The sequence below is a fragment of the Tachysurus vachellii genome, chromosome 11, assembly GCF_030014155.1.
Source record: "Tachysurus vachellii isolate PV-2020 chromosome 11, HZAU_Pvac_v1, whole genome shotgun sequence".
In the NCBI taxonomy this organism is placed as follows: Eukaryota; Metazoa; Chordata; class Actinopteri; order Siluriformes; family Bagridae; genus Tachysurus; species Tachysurus vachellii.
Genome location: NC_083470.1, coordinates 10,539,177 through 10,565,000, shown reverse-complemented (window position 1 = coordinate 10,565,000; position 25,824 = coordinate 10,539,177). Strand labels below are relative to the sequence as shown.

The following is a 25,824-nucleotide window of genomic DNA, read 5'->3' as shown; positions in this document are numbered from 1 at the left end:
GATGGAGTGACTCACCATTCAAATAGGTGGTTACTATTTTGCGTGCATGAGAAATAAAATTGTCCTTCTCTTAGAAATGACAGCCATTATATCTTTTGCTCTCTTTTTTTAAACTCCTACTGTAATAACGTCCAGCTGAAGGCTTTAAACGAAAAATAAGTCACTTCACGGTGTTCTCTATCAGTGTACATTCTGTACATTTCTCCAGTGACTGGACTAGACGCTCTATGCTGTTATCTTTAAAGATGATCTAAAGTCTAGAGTGCTGTTAGAGCTCCACATTGGTCTCTATGTCAGGTCCTTGAACACATGAATCACGTGTAGGAGTGCACGAGCACAGCAGATATAAAGTACGTGGATAAACGTTCAGGCAATATTGTAGAGAAAACAGAAACATGAGAGTAAAGAGAGGAGAGGAAATCGAAGCATTAGCCCTGAGCCACAGAACTCGTCGAGATTTTCCCTTTCAGAAGCCTGAAATTAATGTCCCTCATCTTCAACATGTCAGCACCAACATAAAGGGAAATCTCCCATGGCAGATTTGCTGAGGGTGTTTATTTGATGGTTAGTTGATACGCTTGTTAATGGTGGGGAATGATCTACAAAGTGGCGAGACTTTTATCAGACTTTGACCGGATGTGTTCAGCTGAAGGCTTGGTCCACTGCAGTGCCTTGAATATGTCCTGTATAAAAGCATATAACTTACAGTTGCATTTAAATATTCGCTCCCTACCACTTCTTCCTTTTTCATTATGACTGTTGGGGTTGAACCACAAGTTTTTCAGGCCATCGTCAGTGGAAACGTTAAGCTTGGCTCTGTCAGTTGCTCGACAAGATGATTGTATACTCTTCCCTGTGCTCTGAAAGGTTATGTGAGCACCCACACTGGCACTGTCGTGAACAACATAACCGCTGACACCTGAAATTAGAAATGCAACAAGCTATTTCTTAGCCGTTTTGACAGTTTGTTTTGCATTTTGTATGAGGCTGAATAAGCATTTCTCTACAGTTTTGTTTTAGAAGAGAAAGGGACAATGGCAGTAACAAACAGGAATTGAAACTATTGGCGACAAAAGCAGCCTGTGTGAGGGCCTTGTGTCCTCAGTCTGTGTCTCTCTCCAACGGCCAGTGCTCATGAATGCAGCCGAGTTTTAAAAACAGATATATTCAAGCACTGCACACTCTGCCTGACGGTTTAATTTGTGTGTGTGTGTGTGTGTGTGTGTGTGTCGCGTGTGTATGTGTGTGTGAGAGAGAGCGCGCAAAGTCTCTGGGCACAGGAACATGTTTTTTTCTTTAAGGCCCATAATTATGAATGGAGTCTGGCAGCACGACGTCCAGCCATCTCCTTTAGTTGGAGGCTGGCACAGTGTTGCAGGCTGGAGGGTGGCATGGCTCGCTGAAGTGACCCCATTGAGGTGCAAGCTGCCAGCTGGCTCCAGACTCTCTGAGGCCTAAGCTTTCCACTGCCAAATGTTGGGTGGGTGTAGGCTGCCATCTAGGTGCTTACAACGGAACAACCGTTCCGGGATTCCTTTTTGGGAAAAAAAAAAAAGCAAAACGTTTACATAGAATCTTTGATAAGCCAAGAGTGGGCAGTTGAGCAGAGGGCAGTTGGAGATTGTTTACACATCACAAAGCTTTTTAGGGGAAATCACACTTTTGTGTATGGGCTTGACGTTTATTCTTGTCGTTTTGCTCAATGAGTCTTAATGACTGACCTTCATTAATGTGGATGAAGCAATAACTAAAGAACAATAACTAAAGAATTGTAAGCACTTGTGAAAAATAGGGTTACTGTAATCATGCCTGCTGTGAGGTTTGCTTTTTTAATATTTATTATATATTAAAAAAATATTATATATAGCTATTGTATAGGAGAATAGAAAAAGGGAAAAATGGTCTAGATTTCTGCTCTCGGATCTCACTTACAAGATAATGAAGGCTTTATCTAATCAATAACAGTTCCCTTGTATTTTGTCCGTGTTGTATTCTAGTTCTGTTTTCTGATTCAAAGGCATGATTATCATTATTGAAAGTACAACAGCACCCTCATGCTTACTTCATTGTTACCTTAGTGTTATTGCAGTGACCATATAATAGCTCACGGATCCAGTTTTTAATAAATAAAATGGATTACAGAGAGTACTAAAGGGGGATCATCAAAACCTCGGCACTTGGCAAATGTGTTCAATAAGCAGGCTTGATATGGGGCTGGACAATTTAATAAGGTCGTTATTACCATAGGTGTTAAGAATTATTTCACAAGGAGTTTATGTAATGTACCATGCATTTGCTGCAGCTTTCTCTGCTGCACTTTCATTCTGTGAATCTTCTGTTCTGCCACATTTTAAAGGCCCTCATTCTCCTGGAACCAGTTTGAGATGACTTGGAAAATGACGCATTATAATGCTGGTACATACCATTTATAAAATGAAACAATTGTGCCCACAAAAAGGTGCAGTCAACAACATTGCTTGGCATTCAAACAATGTTGGAGGCACAATCTGTGTCAAGAAAACACCACATCTTTACAACACCACCACCAGCAGCCTAAACCATTGACATGTGGCAGTGTGGCATGTGGCAGTCTGTGGATTAATACTGTAGGTGCCAAATTCTGAGCCTAAAATTACCATGTTGCAGCAGAAATCTAGATTCTTCAGACCAGGTGATGTTTTTCCAATCTTCCGGTTTGGCTGAACCTTTGCCTACTGTAGCCTCAGATTCCTGTTCTTGGCTAAAAGGATTGGACCCTGTTCCTTTCGGATTCAACAAATTTTGCTCTCTCACAGAACTGCTGCAAACCGGATGTTTTTTTTGTTTTTGTGTCACATTATATTGAGCAAACTTGCCAGTCATGGTCATATTTATTTTCACATCAAACATCAGACTGAAGAAAAACTGTTAAACTCTTAACCTGCATCTAAGCTTATGTACTATACGGCTAGCAGTGCTTTGCGCTCCACTGATATTCACCATAACACGTTGCTAATTGTATAGAGAATTAACAATTGTGGCGGAAAACAATTCTTATGCAGTGCCACAGAAGCTTTATTTATTTATGCTAATGTAGGAAAAATGCAGAAATGCAGTTTGAAGAAGTAAATATGCTTTAACATTTACGGTTTCGAGAGAATCTGAGCAGTTAATGGTATGGGCTGCTAATAGCATGGTCTACAAATTATTGATGCTATAATAATAATAATAATAATAATAATAATAATATGTTATTAATAATATGTTAATTGAACTGATGCAGTGGTATCAATCTAATCTGAGGTGTAGAATGTGCCGCAGTTGTTTAAAAGGTTCACAAGCACTTGCACGCTTATTACACACTTGGCTTCACTGGCCATGGTGTGTAAATGCTGATGTGCTCTTGGCCAAGTGTGGAGGAAATGGGATAGTGTGCTGGACGACTTCCCTCTCAGACTGTTTAGTGGCTGATAAACTTGGTGTTCTGCAGCCTAGTTAGTAAAGTAATGGTACAAATAGGAAGATGTGGATAAAGTTACACTTGTACTTCTATGAACACAATTACAAATAAGGCAATACCCAAGTGGAGTCTATGTCTGTCACAAATAATGTAAAGACCGTTATTAATATAATGGAAAGCAGTTGTTGTGGGTTTATATTTTGGTGCCCTGGCTGCCCTGGGACCCTAACGTCTTTAACCTTTGGTATTATAATAAGGTGGAATAAATCCATGCTTTGTGAGCTGCTCCAGGCACCCTGCTCCTTTTCTCAGTGCGATATGTGCTGACCCTAGAAGAGAAGAGAAGAGCTTTTGTCCTACCCACTGCCACAGAAAAGACATTATTTACTGCTACAGGGGGATGGGGGCTTGGGGGAATTCTACCATCAGCCACCGAGAGAGCAACAGAGAGGTAGAAAAAGCTGTTTTGTGCCTCCAGATACAAGCAGTATGAATAGAAGAGAGTTAAAAAAAAAAGCAAAGAAAGAGATTTCCTCTATGGTCAACAATTGAGCTTCTGTTGAGCCCCGCACATATTATCGTTGCAGTAAAGGTTGTTTACATTGACTTTGGATACTGTTTGGATAGTTGCGCCGCTGCCATTGTGAAGTTGGGGGCAGTGCAGCGTGGTTTTCTCCTGTTTTGTACTGTTCAAATACCTCTTTGCTCATTTCTGATCGTCCGTTACTGACGTTTCTGTCTAATTACAAACCAAATAAGGGAAACCCAGACGTATTTGCTATAAATCTTCTATAAATATTAGATGTAGGGAAATATTTAAACATTAAAACATTATATTCTTCCACGGTTATATATGTGTGTGTGTACTTCTGCTTAAGTGAGCAGTTGGGTAATTGCATGGAAGAGCACTTATGCAGGTGCTTCCATTGAGTTTAAGTGAATACAATAGTTCCGGAAATTCTCCACTCCAAACTCCTAAGGCTCACTATACTCCCTTCCATCTGTCAGTGCATCACCAGCTTCCTGACAGGCAGGAAACAACAGGTGAGACTGGGCGGTGAAACCTCCAGCATTCGGACAATCAGCACTGGCGCTCCTCAGGGATGTGTCCTCTCCCCACTTCTGTTCTCCCTCTACACTAATGACTGCACTTCAATTGACCAAACTGTTAAACTCCTGAAATTTGCAGATGATACTTCGCTCATCTGTCTCATCCAAGATGGCGATGAGTCTGCATACCGGCAGGAGGTGAAGCGGCTGGTGCTATGGTGCAGTCAGAACAGTCTAGAGCTAAACACCTTCAAAACTGTGCAGATGATAGTGGACTTTAGGAAAGACCCCTCAACACTACTCCCCCTTCACAATATCCAACAGCCCCGTGTCATCTGTGGAGGCCTTCAAGTTTCTGGGCACTACCATTTCCCAAGACCTGAAATGGGAGTGCAACATAAAAAGGATATACTTTCTACGCCAATTAAGGAAGTATGGTCTGCCACAGGAGCTGTTGATGCTGTTCTACACTGCAGTCATTGAATCTGTCCTGTGCACATCCATCACCATCTGGTTTGGAGCAGCAACAAAACAGGACAGAAACAGACTGCAACACACGGTTAAAACAGCGGTAAAAATTATTGGTGCCCCCCTGCCCACTCCCCAGGACTTGTACCATAGAAGAACCAGAAACCGGGCAGGAAAAATCACCACTGACCCTTCGCACCCTGGACACAACCTTTTTCAGCTCCTCCCTTCTGGCAGGTGCTACAGAACTTTGTTTACTAAAACTACCAGACACAGGAACAGTTTCTTTCCCCAGGCCCCTTATCACCCTGATTAACAACTCACCATAATTATATTCCCTGCTTCATATCTATAAGTACTGCATTATCAGGACTGTCAGTCATCACATCATCTTTATATATTGCACACACTATTGCTGCTGTATATTGTACAAAAAGCATAATATTGCACAATTTTGTTATTTGCGCACTCACACTTTATGTACATAACTGATCAGTCATATATTCTGTATTCATATTTAATACTCATAATGTCTATCACATCTGCATTGTCTTGTATAGTCTGTATTATCTTGTATAGTATAGTGTTATTTATGTATGTACTTTTGAGTCACAAACAGCTGGAACCAAATTCCTCGTGTGTGTCAACACACTTGGCCAATAAACCTGATTCTGATATTAAGATTTTTTTTATGTCTCTAATTACTAATGTCTTTCTCATTAAATTAATTGAATGTGAATTGTGTGCTTTGCAGCAATTTCAGCAGTGAGGGCTCTCAGACGAGCCCGTTAGGAGCTGACAGTCAGTCAGCAGCCACGGAACCTCCAGCCATGTCGGCACCATCCTCACCACCATCGTCTTCTTCCTCTGCCTTCTGCCCTGTCCTGCCCTCTCGGCAAATTGTAGAGCGGCAGCCACGCATGCTCAACTTCCGCGTAGAGTACCGCACACGCTCAGTAGATGTGGTACTAGAGGATACTTGCATAGTGGGTGAGTAAAGGAATGTTTGTGCGAACACACACATACACAGAAACTGATTCATTTAAATAGTGTTCTCTCTATATAGAAATAGATCTAACAGATTCCCGAGATCTAATAGTCCAAATGTGGTTGCATGATGATTTAAAAATGATAGCCTCTTATGTAGCATTTTAATGCCCAATATTTATTAATATCAACCTTTGTAAACAGCATCTATGCACATTTTGACGTTACCCGTTTCTTAATTCTTAAAAAATTTTTGCGAGCTGTTAGTTCAGTCTCATGATATAACAGCTCGTGTTGTGTTTTTGTTGTCCATGCACCCTGTAAAGCTTTCAGGTTTCTATCAAGGGCTTCCTGCACATACAATGAATTTTAATTCTCAGAAAGCACCCAGATACCATGTGGTTTTTCTAAGTAATCGCACCTCAAAAGCAATACCTTATTTAAAAATAAGTAGCATTGTATAGACTAGTCTGTGGAATATAATATGGATGACTATTAATTGAATAATGTTAATTATTGTCATGTTGCTTGTTAAGAATTAAAAAGAGACGCTGGTGGGTGAATGACTGTTTATCGGAAGCAAACATTTCACAGACATTCCGCAACTGACAGAAAGCAACACACTGATACTTTTCTAGGTTTTATAGAGAAGCATATAGGGTCACTGAAATTACTGAGGAATTATTATGGACTGATTTAGTGCTAGTTGGTAGCAGCAGCATTAGTATTAGTAATCAACACTAGATACAATTGTACTAATCTGATGCTCTACATCTACTTAATCACCCAGACTGCTGTGTCACCTCTGGCCCATTCAGATAAAAAAAAAAGAAGGTACATGGTGGCCACATTTGAATCCAGTGTTTATTGCTTCTTTTATCATGTCCACTTTACCTGGCAAATCTAAAGTACTGTAAGTCAAGTCAAGCTTTTATTGTCATTTCAACCATATACAGCTGTTACAGTACACAGTGAAATGAGACAACGAAGTGTGTGTGTTTCTCCGAATTGGAGCAACTTCAGCAGGGTACAGTCATTCTGCTACTGACTACTGAGCTGCTGATTTGTTGTTTGTTTGTTTGAGACAAAAGCACTGATGGATTCACTTGAGTTGAAAAAAGTTGAGTTCAGGCATTTAGATATCTTTTAGAATTCATTTATAAAACTGTAAGTTAAATATGACCAGTCCGAAGATGTATACTTCCCATTCATGACTTTAACTTGATAATGTTTTTGTTATGTAATACACTCGTTTGTAATACACTCAAATACACGTTTGCTATGTAATACACTCACTAAACTACATGCTGCTGAAGACTCCACATAGAAAAATGTGCTAGACGTTATTCTGGTTCTAGTTTTTTTGCTTTTTGTTGTATTTTAATTGTTTTATGTGAGAAGTTTCAGGTTGCGTTCCACACTGATGCCACAGAGAGACGTCGCTAGTTCAGTTACAATGGCCTTTAATGGGAGAAGAAACTTTTAATCCATCTCCGACATAAGGCATTACGTTCAGTTTTGCTGATAGTTCCAAGAATCACAAGTATAATTTTTAGATTTTAAAATGCAACACAGTTAAACAACATAGCTGTTCCAGAGATTTGGACAGTGAGTGATCTATGATGGTTTAAAGTAGTGAGAAAAGTGATCCTGAAGTACTAAAGCACTGCTGCATTGCTCTTATTAAGTGAATAGCAGTAAAGGGCTAAGGCTACATTCGACTGTCTAAGTGAGAATTCCACAGGCTGGAATGAGGAACTGATTGTGATGAATCATGTATATTCCTTCACAAACACTGAAATCACAGATGGTTGCTATAAGGATGGATCAGAAGCCTGGTTTCCTGTAAAATCCAATTAAAATGTGATGCGTTCAAATGTTTCCCAACGTGTCATTGGTGCTCAAAAATCTAACTGTAATATCATTTGCTCATTTAAGTCAAACTTTTTTCTGCAAACATCACAGCCTGCATCAAATCTCCTTCAAAACACCCGAAACACCTTTAAAGCACCCCTCTGTGTGTCTTTGTGTATGTTGCACGCTAATGTCAACCTGATTTAAAATATGTATTTGAGGCTCTTACTGATAAGCTTTCTTGATGCAGTTTTTCTATTATTATTGTCCGTGGCACCACTGAGCAAACTGCATAGTTAATGTTTTAGATGTAACAAAATAATGGGTCTGAATGTTGATCGATCTATAAGCAAATACGTGTTATATACAACATGTATAATATAATATTAGTTCTCATGCTGACTTGATCTCACTCCATAAATACTAGCAGATCTCTTAGTTAAAAGGTTGCCCTTAATTTGATGACTATGCATTACAAGTTAAGGGGGTGTTTTCATTTAGTGTTTGGGGATTATTAATTATAGGTTGCATGTTTGAGTCCAATTTGGTCTAATTCCCACTGACGCATTGGCATCATTAATGAAAACTGTTAGTAAACATGAAAATAGAAAGACTTGTCGGTGACCAATTGAAACCCAAAAAACTCCATATTTAATAAAAGAGTAAATATTTAGCACATATTGTTTATAAATAAAGGTGAACTGCATAGAGCTTTTAAAAGAATCATATTTATTTATGATCTACTATTAACTTTTAATAAAACAATTCAAACCAATGTATTTTGAATATCTAAAATATTGAACACATTTAAAATATAAACACTTTGCCCTGCTCATCCTGATTGGTCGGTTTTGCTGCGTTATACTCAGACATGAAGGTTGGCTCTGCCCTCTTCTGGTTGTGCTGTGTAATTCTTTGTGAATGTGAGAGACTTAACACGTTTCCTGTGTTTTTTTTATTTTAGGAGAGATCAAAACATTTTTGGAGACAGAGCTTCAGGTTCCCGTGTCTAAAATGCAGTTAAAAGGCTGGAAGAGTGCGGATGTGTCCGACAGCGTAAGATTCTTTTAAATAAATCCATACAACCATATAACGTTCACGACCCGTTCTACTCATAACAAATCTGGTTTTCAGATGAAGATCGAACCCATTGAGCTGAGCTAAGGATTATTTTAATGCTGATTTTTAGTTATACCATCACACTCTTTATTCTTTTCAGCACTGTTTGCTCTCTTGAATGTTCTTAGTGAGTTTCAGTTGACTTTTTTTTGTGATTTTAGACGGTGCTGAGGAGTTTACACCTGCCCAAGAACAACAGCCTGTATGTATTGACTCCTGACATAGCTCCCTCTGCCAGCAGCAGCCAGAGCAGGTATGTATATGTGTGACTGGGTCTCCAAAACAAAGGGATGGAAGTCTTTACAGTTTCCGACATGCAAAATTTTTTGAAAAACCAAGCAGCTTAATTTAACGGTCAATTAAAAGTATACTAAAACGAATATAAAAACATTGGCATACTGGACAATAAACCTTTTACAATGATTTATGTGAGAAAATAATGCACTGTTCTAATATTCTAATGTGCTTGTACTACATCTGGTCATCTGCAGCCCCAGTTTTATCTCTGTTCCATGGCAACACTCTCAACACAGCTCAAAGCCAGTGTGGTGTAATTGCAGTATGGTGGAGTAACTAAAACATGAAGAAAATAAGCTTTGGCTTCAGTGTACACTATAGACACAAGAGTCTTTCTGTGAATACTCTAGCATGTACTGTGTGTACATTGTTTTCTGTCGATAAAGACTCGCTTGAAGAAAAAGTGTAATTAAACAGTATTGTTGTTTTAGTTAATAAAAAAAAGTTTTTTTTTTTTGTTTTGTTTTTTAACTTGTCGTACCCAAGTCCACACCAAAATCTAGTCAGCTTTTAAATATTGTTTGGATTTTATTTTTTGGACCATTCATTTTATAACACTTTGTTTAGCAATACAAAGTGTACAAACATTTTTTTCCATGTCTTTTCACAAGGGTCTGCCTGTTGATATCTTGACCCACTCCCTGGCAGCTCTAAATTTGTTTTAAACAATTCATCTGGATTTGCTCTGCTTTTACAACACTTTTAAAAATCATAAAGTCTTAAACACCACCAGGGAGGCATCAATTCTCTTTAGAATAATATTACTATAATAATATAACTATAACAGTCTTCTTACTAATGGAATATAAAAAAACAAGTTGAGTTCTGTTGAGTTCAAGTTTATCAAAGAGGTCTTTTAAGTCTGAATGACACAGCTATAGATCACAGCATGCTACCTGACTAAAAAGTAATATTCTGCATCAATACAATTCATACAGTCAGAGTATATTATCGTTTCATATCTTTTTATTATTGTTTTCCTTAGTTTGGTCGTCATCAGTTTGACAGGGCCAGAAAAATTTCAGTGGTTGCTGGTCATGGTAACTTGAAGAGGAGTTAAGGATAACTGTTGACTCCTTTAAGTCTTAGCTGCTTATCCTGTTTTTTTTTTTTTTTTTTAAAGCAAGGAATTGTATGTAGTTGAAACTTTGCAATTTTTGCTGTGGTTCATTAGAAAGCATCAAGTTATCCGTGTGCTTTTCTAATCAATGGATGTTGAATGGATGTCCTGTAACACTAGATGGCACTAGATGCTCAGTTTAAAGGAACAACCCTTTCCAACAGTATTTTCTCCTATCTTCTAATCTTTTTTTTTTTTTTGTATTTAATGAAGTTTAGCGCACACGAACTGAGGTTTTATTGGTTTTGGATGAGAAGTGTAGAAAATTGGCCGGACCGGTACAGTACTGGTAAATGTTTGCAGTAATTCTCAGTCACATAGTGTGTTCTGTATTGACACATCCTGCAAACTCTCTGTCCATGCCCATGCAAGAGACAGACAGAGTTGCGTCAGCGAATATTTCTATGGTTCCTTCTGCAGTAGGACACAGAACAGAACCATCAGTTATTCATAATCATGTTTGTTTTGAACTAAACTGTCTGGGACAAAAGCCAAGGAAATATTGGTTTGTAGATATAATCAGCTATGTAGATATTTCTAGGAATTTGTGCTCATTAGACTGTCCCTGATCAAAAGGACACACAGAGTCATTAATCAAAAGCAACATTATGATATATTTATATCTATCTATATTAAATAAAACGCATCAGTGTGGCATTCTTTATCGATACAGAGCAAAGGTTTTCATTAAAAAAAATATTTTATCAGCTTTAACCTGAACAAAAAGTAGAATTTTAGAAATAATTACATGAATTTCAGAGTTTTTTAATATTTGGTTTGTCACTGTTTTGCATTAGTAACAGTGTTCGCTCCGGCTGGCATGGACACCACAAGATTGCATAAATCTAACATTTGTATCCACGTTAGATCAAATCTCAGCATGATGTGTGAAAACATGCTTCAATAGAAGAGATAAGACTCATTTTGTACAAAGGCGTTAAACATGGCCAGTATCACAAATGCGCTTATGTTTAAAGAGTCATATTGTACAACATCATTATTGGATCTCCATAACTGAAGTGTATAGTTTGAATATAGTTTGAAGCCTGCACGTGTGATATCCTGCTTGGTCATATCAGGTTTCTTCATTACAGTGATGAAAACATAGAAAACTTATTTGTGTCTTAATAGCGTCTCCTTGTGGAGAATGTTACTGTTGCTGAATGTGCTTTAAATAATGACTTATGTGGGGCTTTTATACCAAACAAAATAAATCCTGATAGAAAAAACCCTACTTTAGATTTTTGACGTGCCTTCATTGGAATACAACAATGTAGTAATACTCCTATAAGTAATAACTCCTGTTATTACTTATAGACAAAAAGGACACCACGTCCTCTCTGCTGAAGATTTTCCTTTAGTAGAAGCTTAAACGAACAGCTTTACCTTTGAGTGTTGCGCTGACACTGGAGCCTCCTCGAGAAATGTTAAATCAACATTTCCTTATAGAAAGCTCCACGTTATCAGTCTTTATACGTTTTTCTTTGTTAAACAAGGGCATTTTTCAAAAATCTGTTTGTTATAAGGCTCAGATTATGTGGAAGGTCTCTGTGAGTTAGCCGTTACTATAGAAACAGTGATGTATTAGAAACAGTGCGTGAACGTAGATGTGTTTCTCGACTTTCAATCGGCACTACTGTCTGATACCTTCTGCCCTGTCTGCACTCAAATATTCAACAGCACTGTGGTATTTACTATATTATATTTTATATTTAATATTTATAGCAAATGCACAACTCTTAATTAATATTTATCAACATTTTCAAATTTGAATGGTGTCATATATATATATATATATATATATATATATATATATATATATATATATATATATATATATATATATATATATATATATATATATATATATTCATTTCTGAATAATTGATTCTGTTTAGAAGCGAACCCTTTATCAATCCTGCATATCTCTCAGCTATAGCAGGTCTTCAGGTCAGTCTCAGGTTCTGATAAATCACAGGCACGGATCCGGCCTAATAAATTCCAACTACGGTTTGGTATTTATGCATTTGAAAATCTTAACATAATTTATCACAGTTATTAGTTGTTAGAAACTTGCTCACAGTCATTAAACACAATATTTGCAAACTGAAAATAGCGAGTGTCGTCATGGACAGTCCAGGCACTTAAAGGAGCACAAGCAGTGGTGTGAGAAGGACATCAGATTCGTATGCGTGTGTCTGTTTAATTATCTATGTTGATTAGAGATGCTGTTAGTCCCAGCGGGAGAGGCTGGCGATGTAGCGACATGTGGCTGTGTGTAAACTGGCGTCTCTGTCGACTTGTGTGGACACTGTACTCCGACGTGTGAACAGACACGAGAGAAAAAGTTAATAATGCGCTCTAACATAATGTTTTCATAATCATGCTCTGTTTAAAACATGTCAACGAGTCAAATTCACATATTGTCCTGCTTTTGTCAGGTGTTAAACATTTGATTAGATCCTGATGCTGTTGGAACTTGAGCTATCAGGATCATAATTTATGAGTGTTGCTGCACTGTAATTGCAGCCCGTATTGGTGCTTGGTTGTTAGTCGGTTGTTAAATCTAATCATTTAGACATTTAGATTTACACATGGGAATGTGTTTGAATAGTCAACTTCAATTTATTCTAATTAAGTAAGGCCTGACGTCATCGCTAGTTGACGAATTCATATTGGAAACTTAAAACGAGAGAGAAGTAGCTGTTGCATGAAATGTTACTTGTAATATTAGTATGCATAATCTATTAAATGTTTACATTTTTAACATGCAAAGTCTGCAGTATTTTAGCAGTAATTGAAAGGTCTAGGCCTGTTTCCCCTGTTTCCTAGGTTTAATGTTCAGAAATAAAATCATATTTCATCATTCATACTCTTATTAATATTTGGGTCGTATATGTGGGGCTTTCATACCAAACAAAAAAAAGATAAAGTAAAGGCTTCCTCATGTAGGATTGTTGCAAACCACAATTCTTCAGATTTTTGATTTTTGCCCTCGTCTGTAAAGAAACACAACAATGTCTGGGCCTGTTTCCCCTGATTATGCACACAAACCAGTCACGGAAGGACTCTTTTGGAAGCTTTTGTTTGAAAGCTGTTGGACTGCTACATATATACTTCAAAAATCTAACAGCAAACACGCACAAATTCCCAGAATTCTGTTTTATAGTCGGAACCAAGTAAAAAGCATTTTTACTGGTAAACAGTGATGGCATGAATACATATGCAGTGGCATTTTTTCCCTGTTATTCAATAGATCACTAGGACAATAAGCATGTCTAACAATAAGCATGTCTAACATCATTTAACTAATGTCTAACATCAATTTTTGTTACATTTTTGTAACACCATGCCTTAACAGTAGAGAAAATGATTATTATGGACCAGAACACTGGAAATTTTAAGTTTATTTATTTTCATTGAGATGCCAGGAGAATTTGTCTTTCTATTTACATACATTCAGGGGAAAAAATACATGAATATAAACAAGATATGAATGGAAAAAAATGACACAATTATACAGAAATCACTGAAGATTACGGAGCAAGTTTTATTATTTATCTATTTATTTATTTATTTATTAAAAAATAAAATAAAATCTATTGTCCAACTACAATGAAGTTTAAAATCTACCAATTTTTTGTCTGACTTTATGTAGATAAAAAGATGTAAAATCATTTAATACAAATAAGGGAGTTAAATAATAAATTCAAAATAGCAGTTTCCATTGTATTTTTGTGGTTTAAGCAGTTAAAGGAAAGAAAAAATCTTAATATCCAGGAACAAAAACAAATGTTACATGGTGAAATTCTTTATTGATTTTGTGATTGAGAGGATGGCATCTAAACGTTTTAACAGGTTCAACAGTGTTCAATGTTGCATAGCTAAGGCTTGTTAAAATAAAGCGTGCTCTGTGTTACTAAAATGTTAAGGTTTTAATGCTTCTATACCATCATTTTGGTCTCATGCTGTATCTTCTGCTGAAAAGTAGTTTTTTGCTTTAAACTTCTCAGTTAACCAGAGCACCTATCCTGTCGTGTTTTATTCCTGGCCAGCTGTTTGAGAACATAATCCTCGTAGATCAGTGCTCTCACTTTAAATGGCACACTTTCAACTGACCACAACCTTGTATGTCTCCAGCCTCAGCGCTTCATTATCTCCTAGACGCTATTTTTGTGGAGTCAGGGTGGGATCTCGGATACATGGAGAGAACAAGTTTGTGTGTATGTGTGCACACGGGAGTTAGAAGTGTAAGTGGCCCTGTTCTTACCAGTAAGCGTGTTGCCTTGTGGCGCAGTGATGAGAGGACCTCCAGCCGAGTGAGCAGGCAAGCTGTTAGCTGCCATTATAAATAACTGTCACACCCAGATAGAGAGGCTGTGAGATGTTCCTTTGGGGCTGTGAAAGAGCTTTGCCCCTGCTGCTTCACCAGACCAGCACCTGCAGCATTGGGCACTAACCAGTTAAGACCAGAGCATCTGTGAAGAGTCATTGGTGTTATGATGTGCTGGGCTGTAATGCTCCTGCAGTTTAATACGAGATTAATCATATAGTTATTGCTGTCAGGATATCAGCTTAATAACAGAACTGCAGCAACCCATTGTGTTGTTACCTGTAAGTCTGACATATGATCAGTGCTGTAGGAAACAGGAGCAGCAATGTAGGTGAGGAAATCTCAGTACAGAACTGTAGAGGCGTGTAGTTTGGTAGTAATTTGATTTTTTTTTTTTTTTTTTTTTTTTTTTTTTTTACGAGATCACATCAGCCAGGAGTGTTGGGTAAATGTGGTGAAGTGTGTCGGCTCTGTTACATTTACTGCAGAGGTTTTTTGAATAGATAATTCTTTTAAGATTCACTTATATAGGGAGTAGTTTTTAACTCAAAGACGTGTAAGTAAAAACCTGCGTCTTTTACCATTCGTAAGGAGCACAAAACATTACTACATACTAAAGTTGAGTTGACCCAAGACCTGGGTCTAGTTTTTGTGATTGAAAAAAGTAATATTTATACTAGTATGTGTGTGTGTTTAATGCATGGTCTTTATATATCCAGTACATTGGAGGCAAAAGATTTCCAAGCCTCAATAGAGTCTGGTTTTGCCTTTTTATGTTGTGCTGTAAGCTCATTATTTACTATTTTGAGGAATTTTGCTCTTACTTCCTTATAGAATGCCCAAGCATGCATTCAAACTACTGCATCGATGTCTAGTGGGAAAAAAAGACTCAAAAAATACTGAGACTTCAATATTCCTGCGTTGAGAGCAGCATTCTGTGTCATAAAGATTGAAGTAAACACACATCAGTCGTTTCTCCTCTTCCTGGGTGTCTGGCCATGGGCAGCAGATGGCGCAGCTGGAGCTTAAACCCAAAAATCTGGCTGTTGACTGCCTTTCTTTACTACCTGGCACTCTTTCAGATAATACCTTGTAGACAAGAGCCTATTGAAAAGTCACATGCTTAAATAGTGTTGATGAGCTTGAATACATTTCATTAAGTGTTTTGTGTCAGTTTTATCTGTTCCACAATCGCATCCACAGTAACGGCATGCGGCGTTAGCCGTTACTCTTTCAGCTTGTTGAGAGTTAATCATCACGAGCGGCGTCTCGCTGTTATAATTTGGTGCAGACTGTGAAAATGGGACATTACTTAACAAATAAAAGCCACTGTAGGCAATTACCGCAAAGCACATCTTGGTTCGCCATCACCAAACAGATTAATCAAACAAATCCTTGCATCTATGAGCCTGCTCATTTCTCTCCTCTGTTTGAATGCAAATAAAGTGCCGGCTGCGAGACTTTCAGGAGAGACTCTGTCCAAGGTAGTTACAGAAATCCAGTGAAGAGCCAAGCATAATGAACACACCCGCCCATGCTAACATGCACCTCCCTTTCTCATATCAAAAAATAGAGCATTATCCACAGCGGTAATCTCCAGCATAAATAATTGAGCCTGCTGAATAATTTAAAGCAAATTATCTATTTCTGTTGCTTCCAGATGATGTGTGTGTCTAAGGTTATTTTAATTTGAACTTCAGATTTTTCTTACTCAAATGGGTCATTGAACATTTGGTATTTATCTCAATTTTTAAACTCGGAGATACGGAGGCCTAGAGCAAGCTGGTGGTCTGGCACAAAATAAACTGTTTAACACCAGTTAGTATTTGGACTTGTTTAATTACAACAAAGGAAGCAATATGACATGTTTTACGAGGTAAATTCATATGAAATGTGATGCAATATATGATTGTGTCTTTTATTTAAAAAAGTTACCAGTGTATAAGAGAGTTGTGAGTGTGTGTGATGGGAAATGAGAGACATGGGCTTTACTGAGATCTATTCCTGTGTGGAACTCTAAGCACTGATGCTGGCTCTGCTCTTAATCTGGACATCAAATCTGTTAAGACTGCTCCTCATTTTGTTTTCTGCCTATAACAGCCAGTGACATTTTATTTCTAGCATGGTCTGTGAGGAGCATTGCCTTTGACACTAAGAGTTTAAGAGTAGTAGAATTTTTTTAGGACCAGGTGCTAATGGGAGCTCTGAGGGCTGAACGGTGTTATGCCTGAAAAGATTAACCTGCTGCTTGATCTTTTGGGAGGAGACAAATTAACATATTGTCCTGTATAACTGATTACACCATCGCTATGGCAAATAGTTCTGACAGACTAGGACAGGTATCTGTGGGTTTCTTGTATTAGGACACGTCCAGTGTATATTCATGGCTCATTTATTCCTTAAAATACCGGAAATGAAGTTTACATAGATTTAAAAAAAAAAAACATCTAAAAAATATGTATATATGAGCAGCACTCCGGCGGCAGAAACCTGTCGATGAAAGGTCCGAGGTGAACGAGCAGAAAGATTTGAGCTGACAGGAAGACTATGGTAATTCAGTAACCACCCTATACAACCGTGTTGAGCACAAACACATCGCAGAATGCACAACACATCAAACTATGATGCAGACCAGCTTTAACAGAGAAGCAGCTGATTTGAGAAAAATGGTCTCTCTAGTGGCCTCCGATTCTCCTTCTTGGCTTTATACACTTTTAAGTTTTCCCACCGTTTTAAGTGTTACAGCCTGAAACTGAAATGGACTTTATTGGTTTTATGTCCAATATTATATAATCTAATCTAATTGGATTACAGGCCATGAATCTACACAAAATATCCCAGAACAGCGAAATATAAAATAAGAAATTTAAAAGTTCTTATCGCCTTGTGATTTTGAATAGTTTTTTTTTTTTTTTGAAGAGCGACCTGATATAATTATTAATCAGTAATTTCACATCATTAATATTCCATCAATATATCATTAGCAAATTTTGGAGTTTTTATACCTCAATATTACTTTATTTAGCCTCTGTTAGAATAACAGATGCTTTTTTTTATTAGTATAATGTATTCAATTAAAACCTTTCCACATAATATATTTGGAAAGTTGGAATGTAATTTGAATATTGGCTATAACTGTTTAGGCAATGTAATATGTATAGCAATTTTATTCCTAATATGCTATTCCTGCAATAATGAAATTATAGTACTAGCCTTTACTAGTTAACATTTTTTTTTGCTGAGGTTCAGATTATTCAGATTATTTTCTTTTATTGTGTGCAGTTATGATTTTAAGGTTTATCAGCTACTAAACCCTTTATATCTCATTATAAGATAGCACATGCTGATTGAAAAGTAAGCCACTTAAAAAAAAAATCCTCTATTCAGGTATTATGTTTTCCACCTTTGTCTGAAAAAGCCCTCGCTTGGCTCTTACTTACACATCCTGTGCATCATCACATATGCATTTGCTCCTCTGACTGTGCCAGTTTCCAATCTTCCCTGCTAGCTACAACAAACATTACATTTACATATTGATTCCACAGTTTTAGTCAATGTAAATATGCTGTCATTACAGTAAATGTGAGCCTCTGTTAACATAAGCGTGTCCAAAGCTCCTCAGATTAAGGCAGTGCTTGCATAATTAATGTGCGTGCCACACATTAATTCCCGACTCTCCTCTTGCTTGCTGCTTGCATTTGAACCATGATTAGCTGGCCACCACGTCTCTTAAGATGTTGATTCATATTCATGCGCACAAGCAGAGCGTTTGCTCCAAATGCTACTTGACCTCCACCGTTTGTGATTAGCCATGTGCCCCTTTCTCCTTCTACCTCTGTTGGAGCTCACTAGCAGTCCCCCATGAATCTCTGGCTCACTTTCTGGCCCTTTGGCACTCTGTGAGGTGTTTAGGCCCCTTAACTGAGATCAATATAATGGTGTGGCACTCCAGATGGCCTTGATGATGGAGGTGTGTTGGGGCATAGCATTGCCCCCTAGCTCTTTACTCCCCTGCTGGGGCTGACAGGCAGCAGGTATCTGTGGTTGTAGTGGCGAGGTTGCGAGAGCTGCAGGGTTCCTGGGGCGTGTCTGAGCACACATCCTCTTGGGAAATGGAGGGAAGCTCTCCTCACGGCAGGGAGAGGTAGTATGCGAGCCCTGACTCGTCCCTCTGCTTGACTCTAACTCACTATCACTTTTTTCTCTTGTTTCCCTCTGCTGTGCAGCATCCTGCAGGAGTCATTAAATCAAAACTACCTGCTGATCATCAGCCACCGGGAAGCACAGAGAGAGTACAGCCTCAATTTCCCTGGCAGCAGAACCATCCAAGAGGTGAGAGAACACACACTTCTCTGATCTCTACATCTGTTTCACACAGGATCATGCAAACACACAAACAGGCACACGTCTTATATATATATGTGTAATTTAAACAAATAAACATATTAGACTTGCATCATTTTTGTTTAATTATAAAATGTAACCCTAAGTTTTATTGGGAACTCTCCCCATCTAATTTTATCCCCCAAAAGTCACTACATGACTCTCGTTTGGTTTGGCACTTCTGAACAGTATGTCTGCCTGCCATGTGGATAAGACTGAGCAGATTCTCTCCTGGTCAGCTTTTTCTCTCCAGTCTGTCCACACATCCACGGTCTGCCTAAATGGCCCAAAGCTGTTTGATCACAGGACAAATTGGCCTATAGGGGAGACATTTGGGGGGTGGGGGGGGGAGGTGTTTGTGGAGTAGGGCTGCAAAGGAGATGCTTAATTTCTCGATGTGAAATTAAACAGTGGATTTGGAAGCAGATGAAATATTCATCAATACGTTGGAGCACTCCAGTTCTGTGTTTGCCTTTCACTCATCACTGTGGCTGCTATTGCCAGAGCTGCTACTTAGAGGAGGAGGTGGATTCGCACCATAAAACCCACTTTCCCAATGGCTAATCAACTCCCTTCTTTCTCACATTGGATCTGTATGGACAACAGTCTTTCATAGTCTTCATTTAACAGACTGCAGTGAAGTATTTAAAGTTGGTGTGTGAGGAGCACAAAACCTGACTGCCTCCATTCCAAATCCACAGCCCCACCCTCGGCTCCCTCACATTCTCCCCAGCCTGCCCCAGTAACCTGCATGCCGCGCTTAGCCAGTACCTCTATTAATTATTCACAGCAGGTAGCACGCTCTACGTCAAGTGTAACAAGCTCCCCACAGATTGACTGGCCTGCTTTAGCCCCCCTTCTGTGCAGGGGGAGTCACGTTGGGCCTACACATTGCAGCCAGAAAGAAACACACATTTGTGATGTTCATTTGTTTTCTTAAACTTCATTTGAGACAGGTCTGGGCTTTGGTTGTATGTGGAAGTGGTAAGAAGATATTGATAATAAGGTGGCTTGTGAAGTCTTGTGAAATAATGTCAAATAAATGTCAACTATACATTTAAAAATACAAAAAGTTTAAAGAAGTCATTGAAATGGAAACAGATGTAGGTAGCATTGCTTAAATCCATGATGTCCTGCTGTTCAACACTTTAATATTGGAATCAGTATATTAGACATGCGTTAACTATGAAATAATTAAGCAAAAACATCAATGATGATACTATTGGTCAATACAGATTCGGCTTGTCATGCCCTTACTTGTTGTGTTGGTTTGTCCCATTATAAGATTTAAAACAAACTCTCTGTACTCATAGCATCTCTTGCTCGCCTTGATGGTACTGGTCACCATTACAGTAATCAGACTACTTGACAGGTTTGTAATGGTGCTAATTGAAGAGATTAAAGTGTGAGCGGAGAGCGCTTCCCTTCCCCCAGCAGATGGTTTTGATGAGCACCCACTGTGAACCTTAAGTGTTGCTGCCGGGATTACAACAACTGAGGAGGGCAGCCTGCCGCGAAAGGAGGACCAGGCTATGCTGGACAAAGCCAAATCAAATGGGCTGCTCCAGCCTTGTGCCGTAGACTTCAGACTTTCCAGCTTGAAGCCCATTGAAAAAAGGGCTGGGAGGTGTGGGGGTAGGAGAGGACATGTATGTACAGAACTTACTTGTGATAATGATTCCTTTTTGTCATGTAACTGCAACCATGAATTATGGCCACATTATTGAAGTGTATACTGCCTTGGGATGTTATTATGGTGGTTGCCTAGATTTAGGTTTTTACAATCATTATGCTCCACTCTTAATGTTAATGATTAAAGTGTTTGTAATTTTGTTTGTATGCTAATTAAAGTAGAGTATCATATAAATGACCAAAAGGAAAAAAGAGAAAAGCTTAGCAGGGTGTCATAATGTTCCTGTTAAGCATTTTGTTGATGTTAAGAAGTTACTCTTGAGAGGAGGAATTTTTTTTTTTTTTTACAGTCACTGTCCGTAAAGACCTGTGTGAAAAAGCAACAAAACAGCAACACGGAGCTCTCTGAATCCTAGCTTTGCCCTCATGCCTATTCACTACAACACAGCTACATATGGAGGCTCCCGTGAGCCATCTTTTCTCTCTCTGTTGGTCTTTTGTTTTTTGCTGAAGACTAGCCGATGCTTTTCTATTTGTGCATATCAATAGCAGGAGAGAGAGTCCCAGAGTGTCCTGTTGTTTGTCTTTGCCAAAGGCTCTTGCTTTGCCTTGTGGCTCCCAGGGAACGCATCCTTTCCCTGCCTCCATTCGTCCCCGGGCCCCTCTCAGTCACTCTGATTGGCATTCCCAAACCCTAAGTGCCGGCCCGAGCTAAGCCTCAGAGCAAATGTTTGCCAGAAAAGTGGTGGCGAGAATAGGGCCGGCCGATCGGGCTTCACAGTCCGTGACCAGACGAGCTATCCCAGGGATTTCTCCGTCACTACTGTTTTTTTTTGCCTCCCGCAGCTGGAGAGACAAGCTGAGAGGAAGAAAAGAAAGATGGAGAGTAAAAGAGTGTGAATAAAAGGCATCTGGTGGTGAAGAGCTTGTGACTGTTTAACGGCAACCTTTTCTTCTCTTTGATTCCTCTCCAGCCAGGGATTACCAGTACTTGGCATTTAGAGAGATTGGATCATTTGTGTGTGTGTCTGTGTGTGTCTGTGTGTGTCTGTGTGTGTCTGTGTGTGTCTGTGTGTGTCTGTGTGTGTCTGTGTGTGTCTGTGTGTGTCTGTGTGTGTGTGTGTGTGTGTGTGTGCATTTATTTGCCCGTGAGTCAAAAATGTACACTAATTTAGACTGTTGTTATCTCTTTCTCCATTTCTTCTCTTTGTATTATTAGAATTTCTGTCATTCTAGATGTTCCTATATGTTTTTAGAATAATTAATTTCATGTTTTATCTCCTCAAGTTTTTAGATTCTATATTTCTTAATATGGATATGCAGTAGTACAGTGAGTGTGCTTGGTTAATTATTATGATACACACACATGCTGCTCCACTGAAATAAAGAACAGAAGAAACCAATAATGTGCAACAAGATTGACAAAATAATGTAGTTTTGCTTCTGTCAGTTAGGGGGCAGTAAAAGATAAGAGGCTATGCTATTTAAACGTCTATTTTCATTCACACTTTATCATCAAACATTTACACACATCTGAAGAGAGTTTCAAATTTTCCTGATTGAATACACAGTGTATTTTAGTTAATTATCTTTTATAGTGCGTCATTTTTCTGTCATTTTTAAAATGATAGAAATGTGAACATGTACAGCACAAATCCCTGGTGTTGCATGAAGCACGAAGAGGGAATTTCTTGATGGCAGCTGAAATGTCTTTCTCTAGGAGATCACACAGTATTTATGAGATAATGTCAGCCTTTTTCTTTTTTGTTTTATTTATCCATTTCCCCCTCCCAATGCATGGCAGAGTTTCCCCCCCATTGCCTATTTTGACATTTAAAATGAAATGTCAGTTCAGCTAGAATTTAATAGGTCTGGATCTTTTCTGCTTTGCTTTAATCAAACCTCATTGTGGCCTGCAGAAAAAAAGGCTTTAGGACATGATACAAATGTCAGCTACTCAGAATATCTCATTCAGATATCTCTTTAATTTCAGAATTGGTGGTAAATAAATATCATAGATTTGTTTGTTTATCTTTCCTTGTATATATAGATAGAGAAGAGGGAGTGGAAAGAGATTTTCCCATTTAGATCTGTAATGCGTGTTTTATATTATATCGAAAGCTCTCGTCTAGTAAAAGAGGTTGGAATTCTTTGCTCATGAATAGCTAATGATATTGCAGCTTGAGATTTGGGCAGATGGCTTTCACATTCAATTTAATTTTAAGTCGCAGCCTTTGGAAAATTCCTCTGTCAGTCAATATGCCGTCAACGCCACACGTGGACATATTTTGAGTTTGCTTTTTCATAGTGTTCCTGCAATCTGATACACCTGCGTCCATGTTAAAACCCTAAATCAAACACTAATAAACATCTTTTATTTGGATCTTTGTCGTGATAGATCAGCCTGTACTAGAGGGCAATATTGACAATAGGCTAGTGCTCATAAAGAGAGGTCTAGATAAGTGAGCAGTAAAATGGCAGAGCTCCATAGAGAATTTATGTTCTTGAACGGCTAAACTCCTCTCAGCCAGGACCTCTGCTTTGGCATTAGTTTCTTCTTTCTCCTGGGCTGAGCTGCCCTCTGACCCCAAACGCTTCATTACAGCCGAGCGCGGGTGTTCACTGCTGCCTGCCGGTCAGGCCTGGGCAGCCAAATCCCTGTAGCCCTCTGGTCAAACACAGATATTACACTCTGTAATAACACTGGCCAACCTGGTTGACCTCTGCTCACTTCATAAAGCATTGCTCACAGCCTAGTGTGTGGGCTGCTGGTTGTTTTAGTGGGCCCAGCATTAACTTGAGATGCTGCTCACAATTTTAGAACTTTTTGTGTGTGTAACTAACCAACGTACTCATGACTCATGCCTTTGAGCATATATGACGTACAGTCTGCCTTTGCTTTGCTGTGGTGATGCATATATATATATATATATATATATGTATATATATTTTTTTTTATCTCTGTTAGCACAAAGATATTTTTCCAGGCAGCTACACTCCAGAATCTGGTTCATATGTTTTGTTTTTCCAGCCCATGATGTGATCATAGTTTTCTGCCTCCACTGACACAAGTATGTGTCCTGGCTAATGTTCCTTGTCCATGCTGTGTTCCTGCATTGGGATTTGGTCATGTGCAACATGGGATTTTCAGCACAATGGGCAGTTTGCTCTGCTTCTACAGCAGGATCTCTGGGGGAATGCAGTCAAATTTGCACTAGTCCACATCCAAGTGACACACGCTTTGATCACCTTCACCCACTGCTCATCAGTCTGGCATTGGGTCTTAAACCAACAGTGGCATTTGGGGCGAGAGCAGACATGAACTGTTTAAAAGCACGCAATGTTATTAAGTGCAGATACACACCAAAGAGCAATACTGTCCATTTTACATTGAGATGTTGGTGTCAGGTATTTGGCAATGTATCCACGGAATGCTGGTTCATTTAATCCTTTACTTCTTTCAAACTATGCCATGCCTCCCTGTGGGATGCGACCTACTTTTTGCTCCTTATGCAGTACTTTGTTTAGAAATGTAGGAAATTCAGGCTATATTGTTGTTGGTTAACCATTTTCACATGATTTGTTTGTGCTTACTATTTTCAGGTTAAAAGGAACATCTCTGATTTGACAAACATCCCAGTACGACATCAGCAGTGGGACGGCTGGCCTGCTTCAGCCTCAGACGACTCGGTAAGACTTTTTTTTCCTAATCCTGTGATTAATGTGTGTCATCTTTATGATTATAACTAGCATCAGATTATTTCAATCCATCTTAATGCCTTACTGTTGAAAAACAAAAATCTAAAATAAAGCAAAATGCTCTTTGGCATTTAAAATGGTATTTTTAACTTTGTTTTGATTTTGGCATCTTCCAAAAGCAGAGACTAATTAAGATGTCACAGATCTTATCCCCTCTTGTTGTCTTCTGCTTGTGGACATTTAAGCTCATGTAGTAGAGTGTCACTGACCTTTCCCACCCTGGGCACTGCTCCCTGCTTTTCAATTTAAACAATCCCACTGATCTGAAGATGCCTTACCATTAAATTTGGAGAAACCACGACAATCAGCCATATAACACCATGGGAACATTTTCCTCATTAATTGTTCCAATTGGTATTTTTCACTTAAGCAAAGTTAGAGAACAGCCTTAATGAGTAACAGTGAATTTAATACTTAATACCAGCAAAAATAAGATACTTACAATAATTAGTAAAATAAATAGTTTACCCATGTAGAAAAGGTTAGTTCATTGACATTTTAATCTTTAGCTTAAAAGGAAATGCACATTTTCCTGTATAGTTTGTTTAGGATCTGATTTTTTTTTTTTAAAACAACCCAAACTTGCCATCCATGTATTTGTGTGAACTTTCTGAAAACAGTGTAGCTCAACTAAACACACCCTGCTTATGGAGGGTTCATTCAGAATTTCCCTTTATTTGCACTCAAATAATGATAATGAATGAATAGTTTGTTATTTTTACATCTCCTTTCTTTCGCTCACCATACGTTACCTGTATAATTTTTTTGTGTGCATTGTTAAAGTGTGTCTGAAGTGGTCATCAAGTAGCAAAAAGCCCAGCAGAAATGAGGTCATTTAGTATACACCCTCTTACCACAGAAGCTACCCACTTCAACCTGGCCACTTCAGGGGGCTAAAGTGTGCTCAGTCAAGGCCTGAAGCCACAAGCTTGGCTTGAGTGAAGAGGCCTGCCACTCATGAATACTCTTTAGGCCATGTTTAACCATTAATACCGGCTCTGTTTGGTAAGTGGTTATGTGTGGCAGGCTTGTGCTTGGCCACATCTCTGGTTCACCTTGCACCACACTGACTAGGAGAAGATAATAAAAACACTGGCCCTTAATAATGGCCAAGGCTCATATTGAAATAACCTGCCGTGTAGTAAAATGAAAAGCTCCTGTGTGGCAGACAGGCTGTATCTGTGCGTTTCTCATTAACCCAGTCTCATCTCCCAGGATTTGCACCAATACACAGCACAGCCATGGCTTAGCATTACATTTACTTGAAGCCTGAATAGTGGTTGCTTGCTTTCATTGTCCATCACCAAGTCTCTAGCTTTCTTTCTCTCTCTCTCTCTCTCTCTCTCTCTCTCTCTCTCTCTCTCTCTCTCTCTCTCTCTGTGT

At 38.7% G+C, this 25,824-nt stretch overlaps 1 protein-coding gene across 1 annotated transcript in view; it reads left to right on the top strand.

Annotated features, from left to right (window-relative positions):
- Positions 1 to 25,824, top strand: part of faf1 (Fas (TNFRSF6) associated factor 1) — a 69,786-nt gene that overhangs the window by 13,732 nt on the left and 30,230 nt on the right. Inside the window, exons 4-8 of the mRNA XM_060881115.1 lie at positions 5,712 to 5,947; positions 8,763 to 8,854; positions 9,079 to 9,170; positions 18,894 to 18,999; positions 24,286 to 24,372. Coding sequence (XP_060737098.1) covers positions 5,712 to 5,947; positions 8,763 to 8,854; positions 9,079 to 9,170; positions 18,894 to 18,999; positions 24,286 to 24,372 — 613 coding nt within the window. The remainder of the gene's footprint in view (positions 1 to 5,711; positions 5,948 to 8,762; positions 8,855 to 9,078; positions 9,171 to 18,893; positions 19,000 to 24,285; positions 24,373 to 25,824) is intronic.